This window comes from Cherax quadricarinatus, chromosome 4, assembly GCF_038502225.1.
Source record: "Cherax quadricarinatus isolate ZL_2023a chromosome 4, ASM3850222v1, whole genome shotgun sequence".
In the NCBI taxonomy this organism is placed as follows: domain Eukaryota; kingdom Metazoa; phylum Arthropoda; class Malacostraca; order Decapoda; family Parastacidae; genus Cherax; species Cherax quadricarinatus.
The window spans coordinates 6,667,152-6,691,692 of NC_091295.1; the positions used below are offsets into that span (position 1 = coordinate 6,667,152).

Here is a 24,541-nt window from a genome sequence, read left to right on the forward strand (position 1 = left end):
CTGATAGGGTTTTCCAGGTCTTTTTTATATCACCTCGTAGTACAAGGAATACAATTTTTTAACTGCAGCATGCCCCTTGTATGCAGAGCATTATGGGCATGCTTAAAATTAACTTAAGATTAACTAAGCAATGATATATTCAGTGGTACAAAAATTATTGTAAAACAGATAACAATTTAGTACAAATGAGTATTACAAAGACAGGTCATATGGTCATTTACTAATGAGAAACAAACCATAAAAACCATATGAAAATACAGTGGACCCCCGCATAGCGAACTTAATCCGTGCAAGAGGGCTGGTCGTTATGCGAAATGTTCGCTATGCGAATTAATTTTCCCCATAAGAAATAATGGAAATAAAATTAATCCGTGCAAGACACCCAAAAGTATGAAAAAAAAATTTTTTTACCACAAAAAAATGTTAATTTTAGTACACACAAACTGAAAAAGGCATGCACAATTACATGACACTTACTTTTATTGAAGATCTGGTGATGATTGATGGGATGGGAGGAGGGGAGAGAGAGTGTTAGTGTTTAGAAGGGGAATCCCCTTCCATTAGGACTTGAGGTAGCAAGTCCTTTTCTGGGGTTACTTCCCTTCTTCTTTTAATGCCACTAGGACCAGCTTCAGAGTCACTGGACTTCTTTCGCACAACATATCTGTCCATAGTGGCCTGTACCTCTCGTTCCTTTATGATTTGTCTAAAGTGGTTCACAACAGTGTCATTGTAACAGTCACCAGCACGGCTTGCAATAGCTGTGTGAGGGTGATTTTCATCAAAAAAGGTTTGCACTTCAAGCCATTTTGCACACATTTCCTTAATCTTTGAAGTAGGCAATTCCTTCAATTTCTCTCTCCCCTCATTTGAACCAGTTTCCCCAGGTCTGGCCTCTTGCTCTTGAAGTTGATCTATCAGCTCATCAGTGGTTAGTTCTTCATTGTCCTCCTCCACCAACTCTTCCACATCCTCCCCACTAACCTCCAACCCCAAGGACTTCCCCAATTCCACAATTGATTCCTCAACTGGTATACTACTCCTCTCAGGGTTAGCCTCAAACCCTTCAAAATCCCTTTTGTCTACACATTCTGGCCACAGTTTCTTCCAAGCAGAGTTCAAGGTTCTCTTAGTCACTCCCTCCCAAGCCTTACCTATAAGGTTTACACAACTGAGGATATTAAAGTGATCCTTCCAAAACTCTTTTAGAGTCAATCCAGTGTCTGTGGTCACTTCAAAGCACTTTTGAAACAGAGCTTTTGTGTACAGTTTCTTGAAGTTGGAAATGACCTGCTGGTCCATGGGCTGCAGGAGAGGAGTGGTATTAGGAGGCAAAAACTTCACCTTAATGAAGCTCATGTCCCCATAAAGTCGCTCTGCCACGTCTGTAGGATGACCAGGGGCATTGTCTAACACCAGGAGGCACTTAAGGTCTAATTTCTTTTCAGTTAGGTAATCTTTCACATTGGGGGCAAATGCATGGTGTAACCAGTTATAGAAAAATTCCCTAGTGACCCATGCCTTACTGTTTGCCCTCCACAGCACACACAAATTATCCTTGAGGACATTCTTTTGCCTGAACGCTCTGGGAGTTTCAGAGTGATACACTAATAAAGGCTTAACTTTGCAATCACCACTAGCATTGGCACACATCAACAAAGTAAGCCTGTCTTTCATAGGCTTATTATACTGCTAAGGGGCAGCTATTTATGCTGTACATTAACCCTTAAATGGTCCAAACGTCCAAGTGAACTCTGTTATTTATCATCCAATTACTTTCATTTTTGCTGTACATTAACCCTTAAATGGTCCAAACGTATACAGGTACCATCCGACTTACGACCGAGTTCGGTTCCAAGAAACTGATCGTAAGTCGAAATGGATGTAAGTCGAACCTTACTACTGAATATCATCATCACCTTTTTGTAAGGATTTATTTTATTGTTTTATTTTGGTATTTCATTTTTTACTTTACTTTTTATGCTGTCAGTACTGTATTTTATACTGTAAGGTTTAGGATAAACACTGTGTACAACACAAACAGTTGTTTATTTCCCAGGAATTTGGCATAGAAAACAAGGTCGTAAGTCGAATGGTCGTATGTCGAGCAGGTCGTAAGTCGGATGGTAGGTGTATATACGTTCTCTCGCTTAGCGCCCCAAACGTATATATATGTTTTCCTTGTCATTCATTCAACATTGCCACGATAAGCCTGAGTCGCCTAGACATGAGAGAATGGGTGTGTGCACTCACTGTGTGCCATATGAAAAGAATTGGGGATGCCTGGGTACCATATGCTCTTTTTTCCTATTAAAAAAAAAATTTTTTTTCCTCAAAAAATTTGGGACGCTACACGAGAGAACGTATATACAGGTCTCCCTCAACATTTGCAAAGGTTGGGGGATCAAGAGCCTCACAAATGTTGAAAAATTGCGAATGTTTGGTGCCCCAATATATTGTAGGGAAATATAATACAATACTGCTTCCTTAACTTGTTGAACCATGAACAATCATAAAATACATGAAAACATTGTAAATTGTACTAAATACATACATGTTATGCTTTAATAACATGTATGTTATTAAATACCACTGCCTCCACCACTTCCTCAACCACTGCGAGTCCCTACTACCCTCCCTCCGACCCCTGCAACTGGCAGCCAGCCCTCCCACCACTCAGTGTGGTGAGTGTTTTGTTTGTTCATTATTTGCTATTAAACTACAGTATAAATAATGTAAACCCATTCATGACTGTATATTGGAATGGCTATTGGGAGAGGTATTGGATGGTGATATCATGTGTTTACTCTTGAACACAGCAAAGAATCAAACATTTCTGCTACTGCTAATAATAACAACAGTAATAATAATAATAATAATAATAATAATAATAATAATAATAATAATAATAATAATAATAATAAATACGATAGAATTGAAGAAGGAAATTGTACAAAAATATGAGGGAGTGGTTGACACATTGTCAGTGTGGCTTTGTTTATGCTGGAGTGAGAATTAGTCTCCGTGCTCTTCCAAACATTTCACAATAATTCATTGTGTTTGGTGCTTGTAGATTGAGTGCGACTGGAGTGGTAGAGGCAGTGGTAGAGGCACTGGTTGAGGAAGCGGTTGAGGCAGCAGTTGAGGCAGTGGGTGAAGCAGTGGGTGAAGCAGTGGGTGAGGCAGCGGTTGAGGCAATGGTAGAGGCAGTGGTTGAGGCAGCAGTTGAGGCAGCAGTTGAGGCAGTGGTTGAGGCAATGGTAGAGGCAGCAGCTGAGGCAGTGGTATTTAATAACATATATGTTATAAATAATAGTACATATTATTAATAACATGTATTATTATTATTATTATTAATAACATGTATGTTATTATATACCACTGCCTCAACCACTACCTCAACTGCTGCCTCAACTGCTGCCTCACCCACTGCCTCAACTGCTTCCTCAACCACTGCCTCAACCACTGCCTCAACCACTGCCTCAACCACTGCCTCAACCACTCCAGTCGCACTCAATCTACAAGCACCAAACACAATAAATTATTGTGAAATGTTTGGAAGAGCACGGAGACTAATGCTCACTCCAGCATAAACAAAGCCACACTGACAATGTGTCAACCGCTTCCTCATATTTTTGTACAATTTCCCTCTTCAATTCTATTGTATTTATTATTATTATTATTATTATTATTATTATTATTATTACTGTTGTTATTATTGGCAGTAGCAGAAATGTTTGATTCTTTGCTGTGTTCAAGAGTAAACACATGATATCACCATCCAATACCTGACCGAATAGCCATTCCAAAGTACAGTCATGAATGGGTTTACATTATTTATACTGTAGTTTAATAGCAAATAATGAACAAAACACTCACCACACTGAGTGGTGGGAGGGCTGGCTGCCAGTTGCGTGGGTCGGAGGGAGGGTAGTAGGGACTCGCAGGTGGCGGGAAACTTAAATATGATTTGGTGGCTGGGAATTTGGCAGTTGGGAATTCGTGAATGTGTGAAGCCCGCGAATGTTGACGGAGACCTGTATACGTTTGGACTGTTTAACCCTTTTAGGGTTTCGGCCGTACTAGTACGGCTTACGAGCCAGGGCTTTTGACGTACTAGTACGCCTAAATTCTAGCGCCCTCAAATCTAGTGAGAGAAAGCTGGTAGGCCTACATATGAAAGAATGGGTCTATGTGGTCAGTGTGCACAGTATAAAAAAAATCCTGCAGCACACAGTGCGTAATAAGAAAAAAAAATTTGACCGTGTTTTTGGATTAAAACAGCGACTTTGCACTGTATTTTCGTATGGTATTTATTGTTGTATTCTAGTTTTCCTGGTCTCATTTTATAGAATGGAAGACATATTACAGAAATTGAGATGATTTTGACTGGTTTTACAAAGAAAAGTACCTTGAAATTGAGCTCAAAGTAGCAGAAATGTTCGATTTTTACCAAAGTTCAAAGGTAAACAAATCATGCTATGTGTCCAATACACATCAACTGGTGAGTCTAATATTCTTTCACAAGTGCGCTGATATTATTTATACCATTTCTACATCAATGCAGTAGTCTGCATAACAGTAAATCTTCTATTTTTTTGAGAGAATAAAAATTCAAAGTGGAAAGCAAAAGAATGTAAGAGGGGCATGGGGACATGACTAATGAACAGAGGAAATGTTATTTTAGTGCCAGGAATATCTTTCTTGTTTATTCTGGACCCTATTCGGAAATTGGCATCTTTTGAAATTTGTGTGAAATTGGCAAAATTGCTAAATTCTGACCACTGTATTGGATAGTTGAAATCGGTAAATGGGTGATTTCTTGTACTCATTCGATAGAAAAAATGGAGTTCTAGCGAAATAGTTTTGATTTTTGTCGACAAGTATACTGGAATTGGCCGAAAATAGGGCTCAAAGTGGGGAAAATCACCGATGCGTAAACATCGTCGAGACCGCTAACTTCGCGAGAGCATAATTCCGTATGTTTTCCATCAAATTTCATACTTTTGGTGCCATTATGATTGGGAAAAGATTCTCTATCTTTTCATAAGAAAAAATAATTTTTTTTTTTTTGAAATTTGGCCGACCCTGAGAAGAAGTCTCTGAGAGGGCCTGTCGACCCTGAAAGGGTTATGGGTTAAGAAGCATCTTTCCATCACACACTGCCCAAGTTTCAGTAATATAGCTCAACAAATAACTGAGAAAAAAATATTTACTAAAAATCATATATGGCAAGCCCAGGCCAGGTACTGGAAATAGGTCACTTCGACTTTTTCGGGTTATACTTGGTTCTCTACATATATGTTGCTATGTATGATAATCTATGTAGAGAAAATAGCTTTTTTGTTTCAGTTTTATGGTGTATTACGAATGTATATCACAGTTAGCCCTGTGCTACACTCTGTTTTTTCTAATATAAGCCCCCAAGACAGGGACAGGAGAATGGTACTGGTATCCCATATCCTCTTCATACTTTCGTCGGACCACTCAGTATTATGCTAAATATTATTCATTCTGGAGTATTTACCATGTTTTATGTTATTTATATTGTTTATAATGTCATATTAGAGCAATTGTGATAGGTAAATAAGCCCTAGTGTTGATATTAGTGTAATAGTAAAGCATATTCCCCTTGTATCATGAGACTGAGCTCATGGCAACCGACAGTGGCTTCCAAGCCACCTTATCTTTTATGGACAATGTACCGTGTATGTGCTTTACACAACAAGTAGCATTTATTTTATTCACTGGAACCATGGCTAGGGTTAAAAGTAAGCAGGTTATAACAAAAAATGGAGAAAAAGAAATTGGAATGACTTATGCAGCAAGTAGTGCCACCAAACATTACCAGCAGGTTGGTGTGGTGACCCTGGAAAATTGAAATTATGCTAGCTGAAATTAGTGCCGGATTACTGATGGAACCGGATAACTGATTGCCGGATTAGTGATGGCTGACCTGTACTACCACTACCACCACTGCTGCCATTATCATGGCTTCCACTACCTCTAGGGTACTTTTTTTTATATCAAATTAGGAAGACACATATAGAAGGTAAAGAAATGATTGAGCCACAAGGATGTTGGGAGGTATATATGTACTATGTACTATAGTCTCAGGACGGTTGAAAAGTGGAATAAGTTGAACAAGGAAGTCATGGAATTTAACTCAATTTAGCCACAAATAAAAAATCATATAACACAAAATTCTCTGCATAATACAATTTTAGATTTGGCTTTCTTTTGTGTTTCAGAGACCTCTCTGTACTGCAGGGGGGGACAAATAGCACAGTCAACAAGTCATGAAGAGACAACTGGAGAGAGAGGAACTTCACTAAAAATGCTCTGCCTGTGCAACAGGCTTCTTAAGAACCTTGTCTCACAAGTAATATATCTCAATAAAGTTCATCTCTGCACTTGTCTTTTCCAACCACTGCACCATGAGGAAACACAAGATATACTGCATAACTGAATTGTCCATCACTAAAAATAATGGATAACTGAATTTTGCACATAAGAAACCTCTTAAATTTGTGGAGTGAACAGTACACACTTTTATGTGCCAAGAAACCAACAATGGTGATCAAAGGAAGGGACATCACACAAGGCTAAAACCCTGAAAAGACAGCTCTGCGAGTACACTAGAATAAATAACTTAACAGATAATGCACGGTACAGCTATACTTGCCGCTACATAAGCTTACCAACACAGTCGTGTCCACTTGTTGTGTTGGCTGCTTTTTCTTCATGGCATCCCGGGTCACTACTTTTTGGTGCCTTGATATAAGCTATACTGCTTGTTGCATCTCCATCAAGGCTTTTATTCTTTTTCTCACTGTTTGAGGTATCACTATGTTCATGGTCCTTTTCACTGCAAACATCACTGTTTACATTCCTTTTTTCACTGTTTATAACATCAATAGTTTCATTATCCTTATCACTGTTTATATAACAGTCATTGTTTATAATAATTTTACTAGCTGTATCATCTATGCTTTTATTAATGATTCCATTATTGGAAGACTCACTAGTACTTTTATTAACATTTCCATTACTAGCATTACCACCATGACTTTCCTTCATGATATCACCACAGTAGTTTTCAATCATTTTTTCTTCACTTGTGTTGTTACTACTGCTGTCTTTCCCATTTTCACCATTTGCCTCATTACCGTTTTCATGAAAGTTTTCACTATTTGCATTACCATGGCTTTTCTTACTATTTTCATTGCTATCTTTTTTTGGTAAATCAATATTCTCACTTTCATCTACATTCATTCTCAAAAATTTCTGATTGTTACCAGTCTTTTTTTTACTTTCTTAATTTTCATGTCATCTGTTCCTTTAATAGCATAACTGTACTGGTTCTAATGAGTTCAAAGTTAACTCACAAGATTCTAAGTTCAAAATCCAAAATCACTCTTGATACCTGAGGATGTTAACAAAACTGTTTCAGTAACAAGTGTGTGTAAATCTCTTGTACAAATACATCTGTTAGTTACTATTGTTCTATTAGTTTAAGATGAAAGCATTTGATGGTTCAGCGAAGAACCTTGATAACATGTTGCACTTTCATAGTGGTTTTCAACATTTTAGCATCTTCAGAACAGTCATTCCAATTCTGCTCTGTAGTCTGCTTACCATTTGCCTGTAAAAATTACATGTTCAGCATTTGTCACAAGCTAAGAGTATGTAAAATTATGTCAACAAATTACATTAACATAGCTCAAATTATGTCAACAGTGTATATTACCAGTCATAAGACATGGGGGTATACTTTATATCAAATAATTAGATTTTTGCTTAGCCCCAGCCACAAGATGCAGAGATTATATTTTCAGGCCTCAAAGATGGGAGTAAATTGGGTTTATCTGCATTAGTAGTCAATACATACAATGTTTCGTATCCTTTGAGCTTAGCAGTATGCCTACTGGCCCATGCTAGGCAGATTCCTCTAAGATCCAACCCTTTCAGTGGCTGTCAGGTACAATTATGTCAAGGCCGAGGGTCCATCACGTAGTTCTATGTCATGAGCTCAGTTCACTCAAGCTGTAAGCAGTAAATTTTGTCCTAGATACAAGACAAGGGATCTGTGTGGTGAACGTACACAGTATAAAAAAAAAAATCCTGCCCCATGTGGTGCATGATGGGAAAAGCAAAATGCTGTGTGAATGGATTAAAATAGTGACAATGAGGTGTTTTCTTGGATTTTTTTTTATGGTTTCTTGGTATCATTTGATAGAATGGAAGATATACAGTGGACCCTCAGATAATGATATTAATTCGTTCCTGAGAGCTCATAGTTAGCTGAAATTATCGTTAGCTGAATTAATTTTCCCCATAAGAAATAATGGAAATCAAATTAATCCGTGCAAGACACCCAAAAGTATGAAAAAAAAAATTTTTTTACCACATGAAATATTAATTTTAATATGCACAAACTGACATTTACCTTTATTGAAGATCTGGTGATGATTGATGGGATAGGAGGAGGGGAGTGTGTGGAAGTTGTTAATGTTTAGAAGGGGAATCCCCTTCCATTAGGACTTGAGGTATCAAGTCCATTTCTGGGGTTACTTCCCTTCTTCTTTTAATGCCACTAGGACCAGCTTAAGAGTCACTGGACCTCTGTCACACAACATATCTGTCCATAGAGCTCTGTACCTCTCGTTCCTTTATGATTTGTCTAAAGTGGTTCACAACATTGTCATTGTAACAGTCACCAGCACGGCTTGCAATAGCTGTGTGAGGGTGATTTTCATCCATAAAGGTTTGCACTTCAAGCCACTTTGCACACATTTCCTTAATCTCTTTTTTCAATTCCATACTAACTCTCACCCTTTTTACCATAGGGATGGCACTAGAAGCTTTCTTGGGTCCAAGGTGACTTATTTTGCAGCTACAAGCACTAAAAACACTGGGATAATGTGAAATGTACCGAATGTATGTGTAGATGCGACCGCACTGGCTGGCTTGTAAACATTGGTGCTCAGGCCACACGTGGACACGTCTCAAACGAATCCCGTAGGGTGAGTTTTTTAGCGTTAAACCGAGGCAAAATTTTTGCGTTAAAATGTATCGTTAGCTGGATTTAATGTTAGGTGATGCCACCATTAGCCGAGGGTCCACTGTACTACTACTTAAATGAAGATTATTATGTATTTGATTTTTGCAGGTTTTCCTGATGACAGGTAAGGTCTGCCTACACCCCCAAAGTCTGTTTCATGGGTTTTTAACCCTTTCAGGGTCCCCAGGTCCTCTCTGAGACTTGTTCTCCGAGTCCCCAAATTTTAAAAAAAAAAATTATTTTTTTCTTATGAAAAGATAGCGAATCTTTTCCCGATCATAATGACACCAAAAGTACAAAATTTGATGGAAAACTTACGGAATTATGCTCTCGCGAAGTTAGCGGTCTCGACAATGCTTATGCACTGGCGATTTTGCCCACTTTGAGCCCTATTTTCGACCAATTCCAGTGTACTAGTCGACAAAAATCATAACTATTTCGCTAGAACTCCATTTTTTCTATTGAATGAGTACAAGAAACCTCCCATTTACTGATTTCAGTACAGTGGTCAGAATTTAGCAATTTTGCCAATTTCACACAAATTTTAAAAGATGCCAATTTCCAAATAGGGTCCAGAATAAACAAGACATTACTGGCACTAAAATAACATTTCCTCTGTTCATTAGTCACGTCCCCGGGTCCCTCTTACATTTTTTTGCTTTTCACTTTGAATTTTTATTCCACAAAAAATAGAAGATTTACTGTTATGCAGACTACTGCATTAGTGTAGAAATGGTATAAATAATATCAGCACACCTGTGAAAGAATATTAGACTCACCAGTTCACGTGTATTGGACGCCTGGCATGACTTGTTTACTTTTGAACTTCGGTAAAAATCGAACAGTTCTCCTACTTTGAGCTCAATTTCAAGGTACTTTTCATTGTAAAACCAGTCAAAATCATCTCAATTTCTGTAATATGTCTTCCATTCTATAAAATGAGACCAGGAAAAATAGAATACAACCATAAATGCCATACGAAAATACAGTGCAAATTCGCTGTTTTAATCCAAAAACACGGTCAAAGTTTTTTTTTCTCATTACGCATTGTGTGCTGCAGGATTTTTTTATACTGTGCACACTGACCACATAGACCCATTCTTTCATATGTAGGCCTACCAGCTTTCTCTAACTAGATTTGAGGGCACTAGAATTTAGGCGTACTAGTACATCAAAAACCCTGGTGCCTAAGCCGTACTAGTACGTCCGAAACCCTGAAAGGGTTAAGGCATAGGTTATAAGACATTCTGAAAGGGTGTTGCACAAATGTTGCACATGGGTTATTATCGAGATTTTTTTATATTTCATTGACCACTTATGGCCACATCCACCTCAAAGCCATTAAACTCGGGGCCAATATCACTTTCCTCTTAAAATGGGAGAGTTAATACTACATGAAACCAGTGAATCCCAGGTGTTTGCTGTGCTGTTTGCTCTAGCTGGCGCTCATTTGAACTGGTGCTCCCACAAGGTACTAAGTGGTCACAGATTTATTTAATACTGCGCACACTGAGTGTTAGGACCCATTCTATGCTGACAAGGCATCTCAGGCCAATCGTGCCAAATTTGAAGGCAGGAAAAATAAAACGTATATGTTTGGGGCACTAGCGGTAAAAACGTGTATATACGTTTGGACCGTTTACAGGTTAAAGCATGACATCATAGATAACAAGCGAGGTGTCCAGGTTTTGGGATGAGGGGGGAAGTGGGGGGGGAGGTGGCTCGTAACTCGGAGCAGAAAATCGACCCAGGGACAGCTCGTATCTCATAAAACTCGTACGTTGGGACACTCGTAAGTCAAGGTTTAACTGTATTGTTTATTATGTCATATTAGATCAATTATGATAGGCAAATAAGCTGTAGTGTTGATATTTGCATAATAATAAAGCATATTCTCCTGCATCGTGAGACTGAGCTCATGGCAACTGACAGTGGCTTCCAAGCCACCTCATCTTTTATGGACAATGTACTGTGTATTTGCTTTACACAACAAGAAGCATTTATTTTATTCATTGGAACGATGAGTAGGGCTAAAAGTAAGCAGGTTATAACAATAAATGGAGAAAAAGAAATTGGAATGACTTGTGTAGCAAGTAGTGCCACCAAACAGTAGCAGCAGGTTGGTGTGGCAAACCCTGGAAAATTTAAATTATGCTAGCTGAAATTAGTGCTGAATAACTGATGGAACCGGATGTCTGATTGCCGGATTTGTGATGGCGGATCTGTATAGCACTTTGTTTGGCTTTCTTGGGTTGTCCTAGGTAATTTACACTATATACGTTACCTGTACTTATGTGTACATGTGAAATAATAAAGACAGAGACAGATACAGACAGCCGAAGTCAAGCAGCCAGCCACCCAGCCTGCCGAACACGTATTCCACGTTCCAGAATCGTTTCTCTTTGCTTACCTGGAGTTTACCTGGAGAGAGTTCCGGGGGTCAACGCCCCCGCGGCCCGGTCTGTGACCAGGCTTAGGGCATAGGTTATAGAATATTCTCGCAGGATGATACTACCGGTGGTCTTAAAATTGAAAGGGTGTGGTACAAATGTTGAGCATGGGTTATTATTGAAGTTTTTGATACTTCCTCAACCACTTGTGGCCACATACATCTCAAAGGCACTAAACTTGGGGCCAACATCACTTTCCTCTTAAAAGTGGTGTTAATATGATATGGCATCTGTGACTCCCTGGTGTTTGCTATGCTGTTTGCTTTAGCTAGCACTCAATACAACTGGTGCTCCCACAAGATACTAAGTGGTCCCAGATTTTTTTAATACTGTGCACACCGAGTGTTAAGACCCATTCTATACTGACTAGGTATCTCAGGCTAATCATGCCAAATTTGGAGACAAGAAAGATAAAATGACACTCTACATTTGGAGCACTAGCAGTAAGAACACAGATCAACATTTGGACAGTTAAGGGGCTAAATCAATTTAAAGTATTCATACTCACTTAAAACTGTACTATTGTAAATTGTGCAAATTGTAATATTTTTTTGTTATCTCTCTCTCTACTATAAATCTTACTAATATTTTTTTTATAACAATATATAATAAAAATTTACTACTGCATAACATATGTCTAGTTTTAAGTAGTGAATAAGCATTAGGCATAGTCTATTCAAAATGCTCAGGCATGTTAGTGGCTAGAGGATCAGTGAGTGATCCAGTGTTCAATATTATTATTATTATAATTAAAACCAAATGCTAAACCCACTTGGGAGTGTGCAATAACAAAAAAACTTTATTACTAAAAAGTGGAGTACATTATACAATTAAAGTGGCACACATAGAAATTACTATACTGAAATTATTATTATATAAGACATTTTTGGCAGCCTTAAATTATTATTATGTAAGACATTTTTGACAGCCTTAAAACTAACTTGCAATTACTAGTACAGTAGGGCCCCACTTATATGGCAGGTTAGGTTCCAGGCTACCGCCGTAAAGCAGAAATCGCTGTAAAGTGCAACACCCTTTTTTTCCCCTTATAAATGCATAAAAATACTAGACAACAAGTTTACACTAACATATATTAAGTTAGCAATAGAACTAGGCATCAAAAAACAATAAAAAAGTACAATACACACATAGTGCACTCATTACTTACCTTAAAATATTTATAGTCTTAATCTAGGGTGAGACGAGTAGTATTTATTGTAAGAAATCAAGTGTGGGGTGGCCAGGCTACCATGCCAGGCCACCCCACCTACACATAATATTCTATTACATTTAAGCATCCCAGAGTGATAAAATGCATATACAGTTTACTCATTACTTCCCTTAAAATATTTGTCGTCTTATTCTAGGGTGAGATGAGTACTATTTATTGTAAGAAATCAAGTGTGGTATGTATGGTAGTCAGCCAGGCTACCATACCAGGCCACCCCACCTACACATAATATTCAATTACATTTAAGCATCCCAGAGTGATAAAATGCATATACAGTTTACTCATTACTTACCTTAAAATATTTATAGTCTTATTCTAGGGTGAGAAGAGTAGTACAGTGGACCCCCGCATACCGTTGGCATCACATAACGATTAATCCGCATACCGCTTGCTTTAATCGCAAAAATTTTGCCTCGCATACTGCTCAAAAACCCGCTCACCGCTGTTCGTCCGAGACGCGTCCAATGTGCGCCTTAGCCAGCCTCACATGTTCCACCGGTGGCATTGTTTACCAGCCAGCCTCCGCGGTAGCATCCAAGCATACAATCGTAACATTTCGTATTATTACAGTGTTTTTGGTGATTTTATCTGGAAAATAAGTGACCATGGGCCCCAAGAAAGCTTCTAGTGCCAACCCTACAGCAATAAGGGTGAGAATTACTATACAATAGAGATGAAAAAGATCATTGATAAGTATGAAAGTGGAGTGCGTGTCTCCGAGCTGGCCAGGTTGTATAATGAACCCCAATCAACCATCGCTACTATTGGTGGTACAGCTGCTGCTGCTGCTGCACTGTCAGCTGCTGCTGCTGCTGCAGCATCGTCTGCTGCTGCTGTAGCATCGTCTGCTGCTGCTGTAGCATCGTCTGCTGCTGCTGTAGCACTGTCAGCTGCTGCTGCTGCTGTAGCATCTCTGTGCTGCTGTAGCATCGTCTGCTGCTGTAGCATCGTCTGCTGCTGCTGCAGCATCGTCTGCTGCTGCTGCAGCATCAGTGCTGCTGCTGCTGTAGCACTGTCTGCTGTAGCATCGTCTGCTGCTGCTGTAGCATCGTCTGCTGCTGCTGTAGCACTGTTGTTGGTGTGGCTTATTGAGAATATACCAAGAAACAATTAACCCCAGAGGATTTTCCACCCAGGATAACCCAAAAAAGTCAGTGTCATCGAAGACTGTCTAACTTATTTCCATTGGGGTCCTTAATCTTGTCTCCCAGGATGCAACCCACACCAGTCGACTAACACCCAGGTGAACAGGGAAAAATGCCTGGAACTAGTGCTCATATTGGTGAATTTAAAGCCAGCAAAGGTTGGTTTGAGAGATTTAAGAATCGTAGTGACATACACAGTGTGATAAGGCCTGTTCTGGAAGAAAATGCCAAACAGGACCTACAGTACTCAGGAGGAAAAGGCACTCCCAGGACACAGTGTCTCATCAGTCATTGCTGCATCTTCAATAAAGGTGTCATTTATTCTTCATTTAGTAGAGTAGTACATGCACAATATATACTGTGCATGTATTACTCTACTATTGTGCATGTATCCTTCTCTTTGTGTGTAGGAAAAAGTATATTTCATGTGGTAAAAATTTTTTTTTCATACTTTTGGGTGTCTTGCACGGATTAATTTGATTTCCATTATTTCTTATGGGGAAAATTCATTCGCATACCGATTATTTCGCATACCAATGAGCCCTCTTGCACGGATTAAAATTGGTATGCGGGGGTCCACTGTATATGTTTATTGTAAGAAATAAAGTGCGGTACGTATGGTAGCCAGCCAGACCACCTCACCCACACATACTTTTCTATGATATTTAAGCATCCCAGAGTGATAAAATGCATATACAGTTCACTCATTACTTACCTTAAAATATTTGTAGTCTTAATGTAGGGTCAAGGGTGAGTAAACGAGATAAAATTAATAAATACGAGAGAGAAAGAATGATTACATGAGGGAGGACAGGCGCAGAGTTATGTAAACAAGCCATGCGAATGTAAGTTTTGTAAACAAAGTGTACACGTCTGGTTTGTGTACAAGTTACATTGTGTACAAGTTGTCTCTACATTGATACAGTAGAATAAATAAAGAAGAACACTCCCATTCTCATGTAACACCATTTTTAGAAGAAATGACGCTCTGAGTGAAGGCAGTGAATATAAATCACTGACTTTTTTGGGTTATCCTAGATTCTCTACATATATCCTGTTACGTATGATAATCTATGTAAATGTATTTGTGTATACCTGAATAAACTTACATACATACATACAAAAGGAATAATTTTCAACAGTTACCCCCCCGGTAAGACATTTTCTCTTATGTTAGACTAGAGAAAATGTTGTTCTCTCCGTCACTTGTACAAGTTATCTGGCTACCACATCTCATATTTGTTTATTTATTCTATTGTGGGGTGCATTTATCATCTTTATATGTTATGTATCGTGTTTATTATATAATTTTGAACAAAGCATCATGGATGGATTAATGAAAATGTGTATATTAACATAATATACAACATTTAATGAGACTCAGTGATTATTATTATTATTATCATTTCTAATATGGCGTCACTTGTGCAAGTCGTCTGACTACCACATCTCATATTTATGTTTATTTATTCTATTGTGGGGTGTATTTATAATCTTTACGTTATGCAATGTGTTTATTATATAATTTTGAAAAAATATCGTAGATGGATTAATGAAAATGTGTATATTAACGTAATATATGACATTTAAATGAGACTCGGTGATTATTATTATTATTATTATTACTAATATGACATCTCGAGACAAGACTCTTACTGATTTTAATGTGTACCTGCACGCCAGCACAGTATGTAAGTTTATTTAGGTACAGGCATACATATGTATAATTATCAGAGTATATATAAAATATGAAATAATTTTTAAAACACTTGTAATTTTGGAGTTTCCAGACATAATGGAGAGACTTAGTGCTTACGGATCTCACAGAGAATGTAAACAAACAGGGTGGGGCGCAGTGGCCGTATTAGAAAGTCAGGTGGGGGGAGCCGTATAGCGAATTTTGGTCATAATTTGAAATGACCGTATTAGTGGAATGCCGTAAAGCGAAATGCCGTAAAGCGGGGCCCTACTGTATAGTGGTACCCCGAGTTTCATACAGCTCCCAACTCGAACAGTTACATAAGTCTATTATCGTAAGTGCTTTTGTAAGTGTATTTTTGGGGGTCTGAAATGGACTAATCTAATTTACATTATCCCTTATGGGAATAAATTCGTCCGGTAACGGCACTTGAACAGCCTTCTGGAACAAATTATGGCCAAAACTTGGGGTACCACTGTACAGTAGGGCCACGCTTTACGGCGTTTTGCTTTACGGCGTTCCAATAATACGGTCATTTCAAATTATGACCAAAACTCGCGATATGACGCCCCCACCTGACTTTCTAATACGGTCACCGTGCCCCACCTGGTTTGTTTACATTCTCTGTGAGATCCGTAAGCACTAAGTCTCTCCATTGTCTGGAAACAACAAAATTTCAAGTGTTTTTAAAAGTTATTTCATATTTTATATATAGTACTCTGATAATTATACTTATGTATACCTGTACCTAAATAAACTTACATACTGTGCTAGTGTGCAGGTACACATTAAGATCAGTAAGAGTGTCTTATGTCTCGAGACGTCATATTAGTAATGATAATAATAATCATCGAGTCTCATTAAATGTCGTATATTACGTTAATATACATGTACATATTTTCATTAATCCATCTATGATATTTTTTCAAAATTATATAATAAACACAATGCATAACATATAAAGATGATAAATACACCCCACAGTAGAATAAATAAACATAAAAATGAGATGTGGGAGCCAGACGACTTGCACAAATGACGCCATATTAGAAATGATGATAATAATAATAATCACCGAGTCTCATTAAATGCCGTATATTACGTTAATATACACATTTTCATTAATCCATCCATGATATTTTTTTCAAAATTATATAATAAACACAATACATAACATATAAAGATGATAAATACACCCCACAATAGAATAAATAAATAAACATTAATATGAGATGTGGTAGCCAACTAACTTGTACACGTAACGGCAAGAATAACATTTTCTCTAGTCTAACATAAGAGAAAATGTGTTACTGTGGGTAACTGTAGAAAATTATTCCTTTCGTATGGATGTAAGTTTATTCAGGTATACACAAATAGTTACATAGATTATCATACATAAAAGCATACGTGTAGAGAATCTAGGATAACCCAAAAAAGTCAGAGTGACTTATTTCCACTGCCTACACTCAGAGCGTCATTTCTTCTAAAAATGGTGTTACATGAGAATGGAAGTGTTCTTCTTTATTTATTCTACCGTATCAATGTAGAGACAACTTGTATACAATGTAACTTGTACACAAACCAGACGTGTACACTTTGTTTGTTTACAAAACTTACACTCGCCTGGTTTGTTTACATAACTCTGTGACTGTTCTCCCTCATGTACTGACTCTCTCTCACTTTCTCATTTAAATAACAAAAAAAGGCACAATACCGTGACTGGAACGATACACAAATAACCCGCACATAAAAGAGAGAAGCTTACGACGACGTTTTGGTCCGACTTGGACCACTGACAAAGTCACACTAACCAGAAGAGGAGCAGGATGGCTATATATAGGCAGGAAGAGGTGGTGGTAGTAGTAGTACAAGAATGGTATATAATACCGACAAGATGAAATTAAGACACGCGCAACACCCGGGCATCCCTATCACAGACGTTTCGCCATCCAGCCAGCCACTGGATGGCGAAACGTCCACAACAAAGACAGCCAGATGCCGCACATGTGTCTTAATTTCATCAGTAGTTGTAGTAGTAGTAGTAGTAGTAGTAGTAGTAGAAGAGGTAGTAGTAGTGGTAGTGGTAGAAGTGGGAAATAAGGAGGACGAGCCAGTCAAATACAAAGGAAGGAGAGCACTGCAAGAGAGCTAGGTGCCCACTGAGGGAGAGCAAGCGCACAGAGGCGCGTGAAAGGGGAAGTGGTGAAATAAATGAAGAAGGAACAGAAACACGAGACAGAAGAGAGAAAGACAACCCAGAGGAGAAAAGGAAAGAGGAAAGGGGAAGAGGGAGAAGAAGAAAAAGAAAAAGAAAAAGAAAAAATGAGGAGACAGGTTAAGTCATGGGTGTTCTGAAGTTTGGAGCATTTTATAATGTAGTGGGAGAGGAAGGCATCTACAGAGATGAAGCCAGGGCTAAGGTTCATACTGGGAAAGTTGTGTACTATTAGAGAGGATTCAACTAGACGGCGACTGTTCGAGTTGGAAGTAGAGAAGACAGTTTTAGCAGAAGACCAGTCAATAGGATGGCTATGATCTCTGACGTGACAGAAAAGAGCATTGTTAGTGTCGGCAAGCCTAACAATATTTTTGTGCTCCCTAAGCCTGTCAGAAAGAGATCGACCAGTTTCTCTGAAGTATTGAAGAGGACAGGAGGAGCAAGAAATAGAGTAGACACCAGGAACATCTGTAGAGGGAGGACAGGTATGAACGAGATTAGTGCGAAGAGTGTTAATCTGGCGGAAGGTAAGCTTGATGTCTAAGGGACGGAGAGAATTGTTGAGATTAGAAAGACCGGAAATGTAGGGAAGGCAGAGGATACAAGAGTTCCCAGGAGTAGAGAGTTTGGGAGAGAAGAAATTGCGTTTAGTACGTGAGAGGGCAGAGTCTATGAAATGGGAAGGATAGCCAAGACGGGAAAACGAATTACGAAGAGTGGAAATTTCTGCTGGAAGGAACTGAGGATCACAGATGCGGAGGGCACGGAGAAAGAGGGAGATAAGAACACTTTTCTTGACAGGGGAAGCATGATAGGAAAAGTAGTGAATGTACATGCCACTGCGCATAGGTTTTCGGTAAACGGAAAAGGAAAAACCTGTATCTGAGCAGTGGACATGGACATCAAGGAAAGGAAGCAAGGAATTAGATTCCCATTCAGCTTTAAACTTAATGGAAGGGGCAAGATTATTAAGAGCTTCAAGAAAAGGTTGAAAGAGACTGGAGTCATGAGGCCACAGAGCAAAGATGTCATCCACATAGCGGAGCCAGAGTGAAGATTGCACATCGAGGGTAGGAAGAACAGTCTCGAAGTATTCCATGTAAAGATTAGCAAGGACAGGAGAGAGAGGAGAGCCCATAGCAACACCGAAGGTTTGAGAATAATATTTCCCTTGGAAGGAAAAGGAGTTAGAGTCCACACAGAGGAGGATAAGATCAAGAAAGACATCAGTAGGTATAGGGAGATGAAGAAACCCTTCATGGGCCTTCTCTCTAATGAAATCAAGGACATGATCAAGAGGGACATTGGTGAAGAGGGACTCAACGTCAAGACTAAGCATCTTACAGGTTGGGAGAGAGCGAACCCGTTCAATGAAGTCTTGAGAGTGACGGAGGTGGGCAAGAGAAAAAGTACCAAAAAAGGGAATGAGGGTTTTGGCCAGCCAAGAAGCAAGAGAATAAGAGACAGAACCTCTAGAGGATATGATAGGACGAAGAGGAATATCAGGTTTATGAGTTTTGGGAAGGCCATAGAAATAGGGAAGAGAGGGACAGATGACACGAAACCGTTGAACAAGGTCAAAGTCAAGAGGACAGAGGTCGGAGAGAGTCCTTAGTTTTTTGTTGAAAGTTCTCTTGATGCGATCAAGAGGGTTGGAAATGAGAGGAGTGTAGGTACGTGAGTCAGAGAGTAAGACATCAGCTTTACGGAGGTAATCCTCGCGATCAAGGATAACTACCGAATTACCTTTGGCAGAAGATAGTATGACAATGTTAGTGTTGGATTTAAGAGAAGAAAGGGCAAGTTGGTAATGGCGTGGAAGGTGGTGATTATTAGAAAACAGACTAACAAGAGCAGGAAGGAGAGCGCCACGAAAAGTGGACAAGTCAGGAAGATTACGGGAGCGAGATTGACGAAAGGAATCAAAAGAGCTAATCAGGGAAATACCAGCGCGAGGAGTAGATGAAGTGGCAAAGGAAAGGCCAAAACCAAGAAGTTCAAGCTCATACTGGGAGAGTGAGACAGAAGACAAGTTAGTAACACAGTCAGTGAGGGAGAATTTAGACCAAGGGCTAGCTGAGATGAGACGTTGAAGTTTATTCTGTAGTTTGAAAGAATAAATTTGTGTATTCAGGCGAGCAGTGTCAAAGGCAATGGTAGAGAGAAGGTTACAGAGATCCTGTGGTAGAGCTGCAAAGAGAGCACGTTGACGTTGACGTAAAGTAAAGAAGGCATCTTCAACCTGTGATTTAGTAGAAAGAATGAGCTGTTGAAGTAGGAGACGGGCATGATCAGGAAAGGGAGTGCCTGAATACACAAATTCATTCTTCCAAACTACAGAATAAACTTCAACGTCTCATCTCAGCTAGCCCTTGGTCTAAATTCTCCCTCACTGACTGTGTTACTAACTTGTCTTCTGTCTCACTCTCCCAGTATGAGCTTGAACTTCTTGGTTTTGGCCTTTCCTTTGCCACTTCACCTACTCCTCGCGCTGGTATTTCCCTGATTAGCTCTTTTGATTCTTTTCGTCAATCTCGCTCCCATAATCTTCCTGACTTGTCCACTTTCGTGGCGCTCTCCTTCCTGCTCTTGTTAGCCTGTTTTCTAATAATCACCACCTTCCATGTTGTTACCAACTTGCCCTTTCTTCTCTTAAATCCAACACTAACATTGTCATACTATCTTCTGACAAAGGTAATTCGGTAATTATCCTTGATCGCAAGGATTACCTCCGTAAAGCTGATGTCTTGCTCTCTGACTCACGTACCTACACTCCTCTCGTTTCCAACCCTCTTGATCGCATCAAGAGAACTTTCAACAAAAAACTAAGGACTCTCTCCGACCTCTGTCCTCCTGACTTTGACCTTGTTCAACGGTTTCGTGTCATCTGTCCCTCTCTTCCCTATTTCTATGGCCTTCCCAAAACTCATAAACCTGATATTCCTCTTCGTCCTATCATATCCTCTAGACGAGGTTCTGTCTCTTATTCTCTTGCTTCTTGGCTGGCCAAAACCCTCATTCCCTTTCTTGGTACTTTTTCTCTTGCCCACCTCCGTCACTCTCAAGACTTCACTGAACAGGTTCGCTCTCTCCCAACCTGTAAGATGCTTAGTCTTGACGTTGAGTCCCTCTTCACCTATGTCCCTCTTGATGATGTCCTTGATTTCCTTAGAGAGAAGGCCCATGAAGGGTTTCTTCATCTCCCTATACCTACTGATGTCTTTCTTGATCTTATCCGCCTCTGTGTGGACTCTAACTCCTTTTCCTTCCAAGGGAAATATTATTCCCAAACCTTCGGTGTCACTATGGGCTCTCCTCTCTCTCCTGCCCTTGCTAATCTTTACATGGAATACTTCGAGACTGTAATTCTTCCTAACCTCGATGTGCAACCTTCACTCTGGCTCCGCTATGTGGATGACATCTTTGCTCTGTGGCCTCATGACTCCAGTCTCTTCCAACCTTTTCTTGAAGCTCTTAATAATCTTGCCCCTTCCATTAAGTTTAAAGCTGAATGGGAATCTAATTCCTTGCTTCCTTTCCTTGATGTCCAAGTCCACTGCTCAGATACAGGTTTTTCCTTTTCCGTTTGCAGAAAACCTATGCACAGTGGCATGTACATTCACTACTTTTCCTATCATGCTTTCCCTGTCAAGAAAAGTGTTCTTATCTCCCTCTTTCTCCGTGCCCTCCGCATCTGTGATCCTCAGTTCCTTCCAGCAGAAATTTCCACTCTTCATAATTCGTTTTCCCGTCTTGGCTACCCTTCCCATTTCATAGACTCTCCCCTATCACGTGCTAAAGGCAATTTCTTCTCTCCCAAACTCTCTACTCCTGGGAACTCTTGTATCATCTGCCTTCCCTACATTTCCGGTCTTTCTAATCTCAACAATTCTCTCCGTCCCTTAGACATCAAGCATACCTTCCACCAGATTAACACTCTTCGCACTAATCTCGTTCATACCTGTCCTCCCTCTACAGATGTTCCTGGTGTCTACTCTATTTCTTGCTCCTCCTGTCCTCTTCAATACTTCAGAGAAACTGGGCGATCTCTTTCTGACAGGCTTAGGGAGCACAAAAATAGTGTTAGGCTTGCCGACACTTACAATGCTCTTTTCCGTCACGTCAGAGATCATAGCCATCTTATTGACTGGTCTTCTGCTAAAACTGTCTTCCCTACTTCCAACTCGAACAGTCGCCGTCTAGTTGAATCCTCTCTAATACACAACTTTCCTTGTATGAACCTTAGCCCTGGCTTTGTCTCTGTAGATGCCTTCCTCTCCCACTACATTATAAAATGCTCCAAACTTCAAAACACCCGTGACTTAACCTGACTCCTCAATTTTTTCTTTTTCTTTTTCTTTTTCTTTTTCTTCTTCTCCCTCTTCCCCTTTCCTCTTTCCTTTTCTCCTCTGGGTTGTCTTTCTCTCTTCTGTCTCCTGTTTCTGTTCCTTCTTCATTTATTTCACCACTTCCCCTTTCACGCACCTCTGTGCGCTTGCTCTCCCTCAGTGGGCACCTAGCTCTCTTGCAGTGCTCCCCTTCCTTTGTATTTGACTGGCTCGTCCTCCTTATTTCCCACTTCTATCACTACCACTACTACTACCTCTTCTACTACTACTACTACTACAACCACTGATGAAATTAAGACACATGTGCGGCGTCTGACTGTCTTTGTTGTGGACGTTTCGCCATCCAGTGGCTGGCTGGATGGCGAAACATCTGCGATAGGGATGCCCGGGTGTTGCGCGTGTCTTAATTTCATCTTTGCGGAATTATATACCATTCTTGTACTACTACTACTACCACCACCTCTTCCTGCCTACACATAGCCGTCCTGCTCCACTTCTGGTTAGCGTGACTTTGTCAATGGTCCAAGTCGGACCGAAACGTCATCGTAAGCTTCTCTCTTTTATGTGCGGGTTATTTGTGTAACTCTCTCATTTATTCGTTTTATCTCGTTTACTCACTCCTGACCTTACATTAAGACTACAAATATTTTAAGGTAATTAATGAGTGAACTGTATATGCATTTTATCACTCTGGTATGCTTAAATATCATATAATATGTGTCGGTGGAATGGCCTGGTATGGTAGCCCGGCTGACTACCATACATACCACACTTGATTTCTTACAATAAATAGTACTCATCTCACCCTAGAATAAGACTACAAATACAGTGGACCCCTGCATACCGTTGGCATCACATAACGTTAAATCCGCATACCAATACATTTTATCGCTAAGATTTTGCCTCGCATACCGCTAAAAACCCCGCTCAATGCTATTCGTCCGAGACCCATCTGATGTGCGGCCTGAGCCAGCCTCACATGTTCCGCCGGTGGCATTGTTTACCAGCCAGCCTCCGCGGTAACATCCAAGCATACAATCGGAACATTTCGTATTATTACAGTGTTTTTGATGATTTTATCTGCAAAATAAGTGACCATGGGCCCCAAGAAAGCTTCTAGTGCCAACCCTACAGGAATAAGGGTGAGAATTACTACAGAGATGAAGAAAGAGATCATTGCTAAGTATGAAAGTGGAGTGCGTGTCTCTGAGCTGGCCAGGTTGTATAGTAAACCCCAATCAACCATCGCTACTATTGTGTCCAAGAAAACGGCAATCAAGGAAGCTGTTCTTGCCAAAGGTTCAACTGTGTTTTCGAAACAGAGATCGCAAGTGATGGAAGATGTTGAGAGACTCTTATTGGTGTGGATAAATGAAAAACAGATAGCAGGAGATAGCATCTCTCAAGTGATCATAAGTGAAAAGGCTAGGAAGTTGCATCAGGATTTAATTAAAAAAATGCCTGCAACTAGTGATGATGTGAGTGAATTTAAGGCCAGCAAAGGTTGGCTTGAGAGATTTAAGCGTAGTGGCATACATAGTGTGATAAGGCATGGTGAGGCTGCCAGTTCGGACCACAAAGCAGCTGAAAAATATGTGCAGGAATTCAAAGAGTACATAGACAGTGAAGGACTGAAACCTGAACAAGTGTTTAATTGTGATGAAACAGGCCACTTTTGGAAGAAAATGCCAAGCAGGACCTACATTACTCAGGAGGAAAAGGCACTCCCAGGAAATAAGCCTATGAAAGACAGGCTTACTCTTCTCATGTGTTCCAATGCTAGTGGTGATTACAAAGTGAAGCCTTTATTAGTGTATCACTCAGAAACTCCCAGAGTGTTCAGGCAAAAGAATATCCTCAAGGCTAATTTGTGTGTGCTGTGGAGGGCAAACAGTAAGGCATGGGTCACTAGGGACTTTTTCTATGACTGGTTACACCAAGCATTTGCCCCCAACGTGAAAAATTACCTAACTGAAAAGAAATTAGACCTTAAGTGCCTCCTGGTGTTAGACAATGCCCCTGGTCATCCTACAGACGAGGCAGAGTGACTTTATGGGGACATGAGCTTCATTAAGGTGAAGTTTTTGCCTCCTAATACCACTCCTCTCCTGCAGCCCATGGACCAGCAGGTTATTGCAAACTTCAAAAAACTGTACACAAAAGCTCTGTTTGAAAGGTGCTTTGTAGTGACCTCAGAAACTCAATTGACTCTAAGAGAGTTTTGGAGAGAGCACTTTAATATCCTCAATTGTGTAAACTTTATAGGTAAGGCTTGGGAGGGAGTGACTAAGAGGACCTTGAACTCTGCTTGGAAGAAACTGTGGCCAGAATGTGTAGACCAAAGGGATTTTGAAGGGTTTGAGGCTAACCCTGGGAATCCTATGC

General features: G+C 39.8%; 1 protein-coding gene across 5 annotated transcripts in view; it reads right to left on the reverse strand.

The window, feature by feature from the left end:
• LOC128684223 (uncharacterized) overlaps positions 1–24,541 on the reverse strand; it is a 152,978-nt gene that overhangs the window by 112,877 nt on the left and 15,560 nt on the right. For 2 of the 5 annotated variants that reach the window (XM_070094113.1, XM_070094108.1), the window contains exons 2-3: positions 7,892–8,046; positions 6,702–7,645 (exon numbers count right to left, since the gene is read on the reverse strand). The exons of 2 other annotated variants lie outside the window; for them this stretch is intronic. In XM_070094113.1, coding sequence (XP_069950214.1) covers positions 6,702–7,275 — 574 coding nt within the window. In that variant the 5' untranslated portion in view covers positions 7,276–7,645; positions 7,892–8,046. The remainder of the gene's footprint in view (positions 1–6,701; positions 7,646–7,891; positions 8,047–24,541) is intronic. One more of the 5 variants, XM_070094112.1, reaches the window with a different exon arrangement.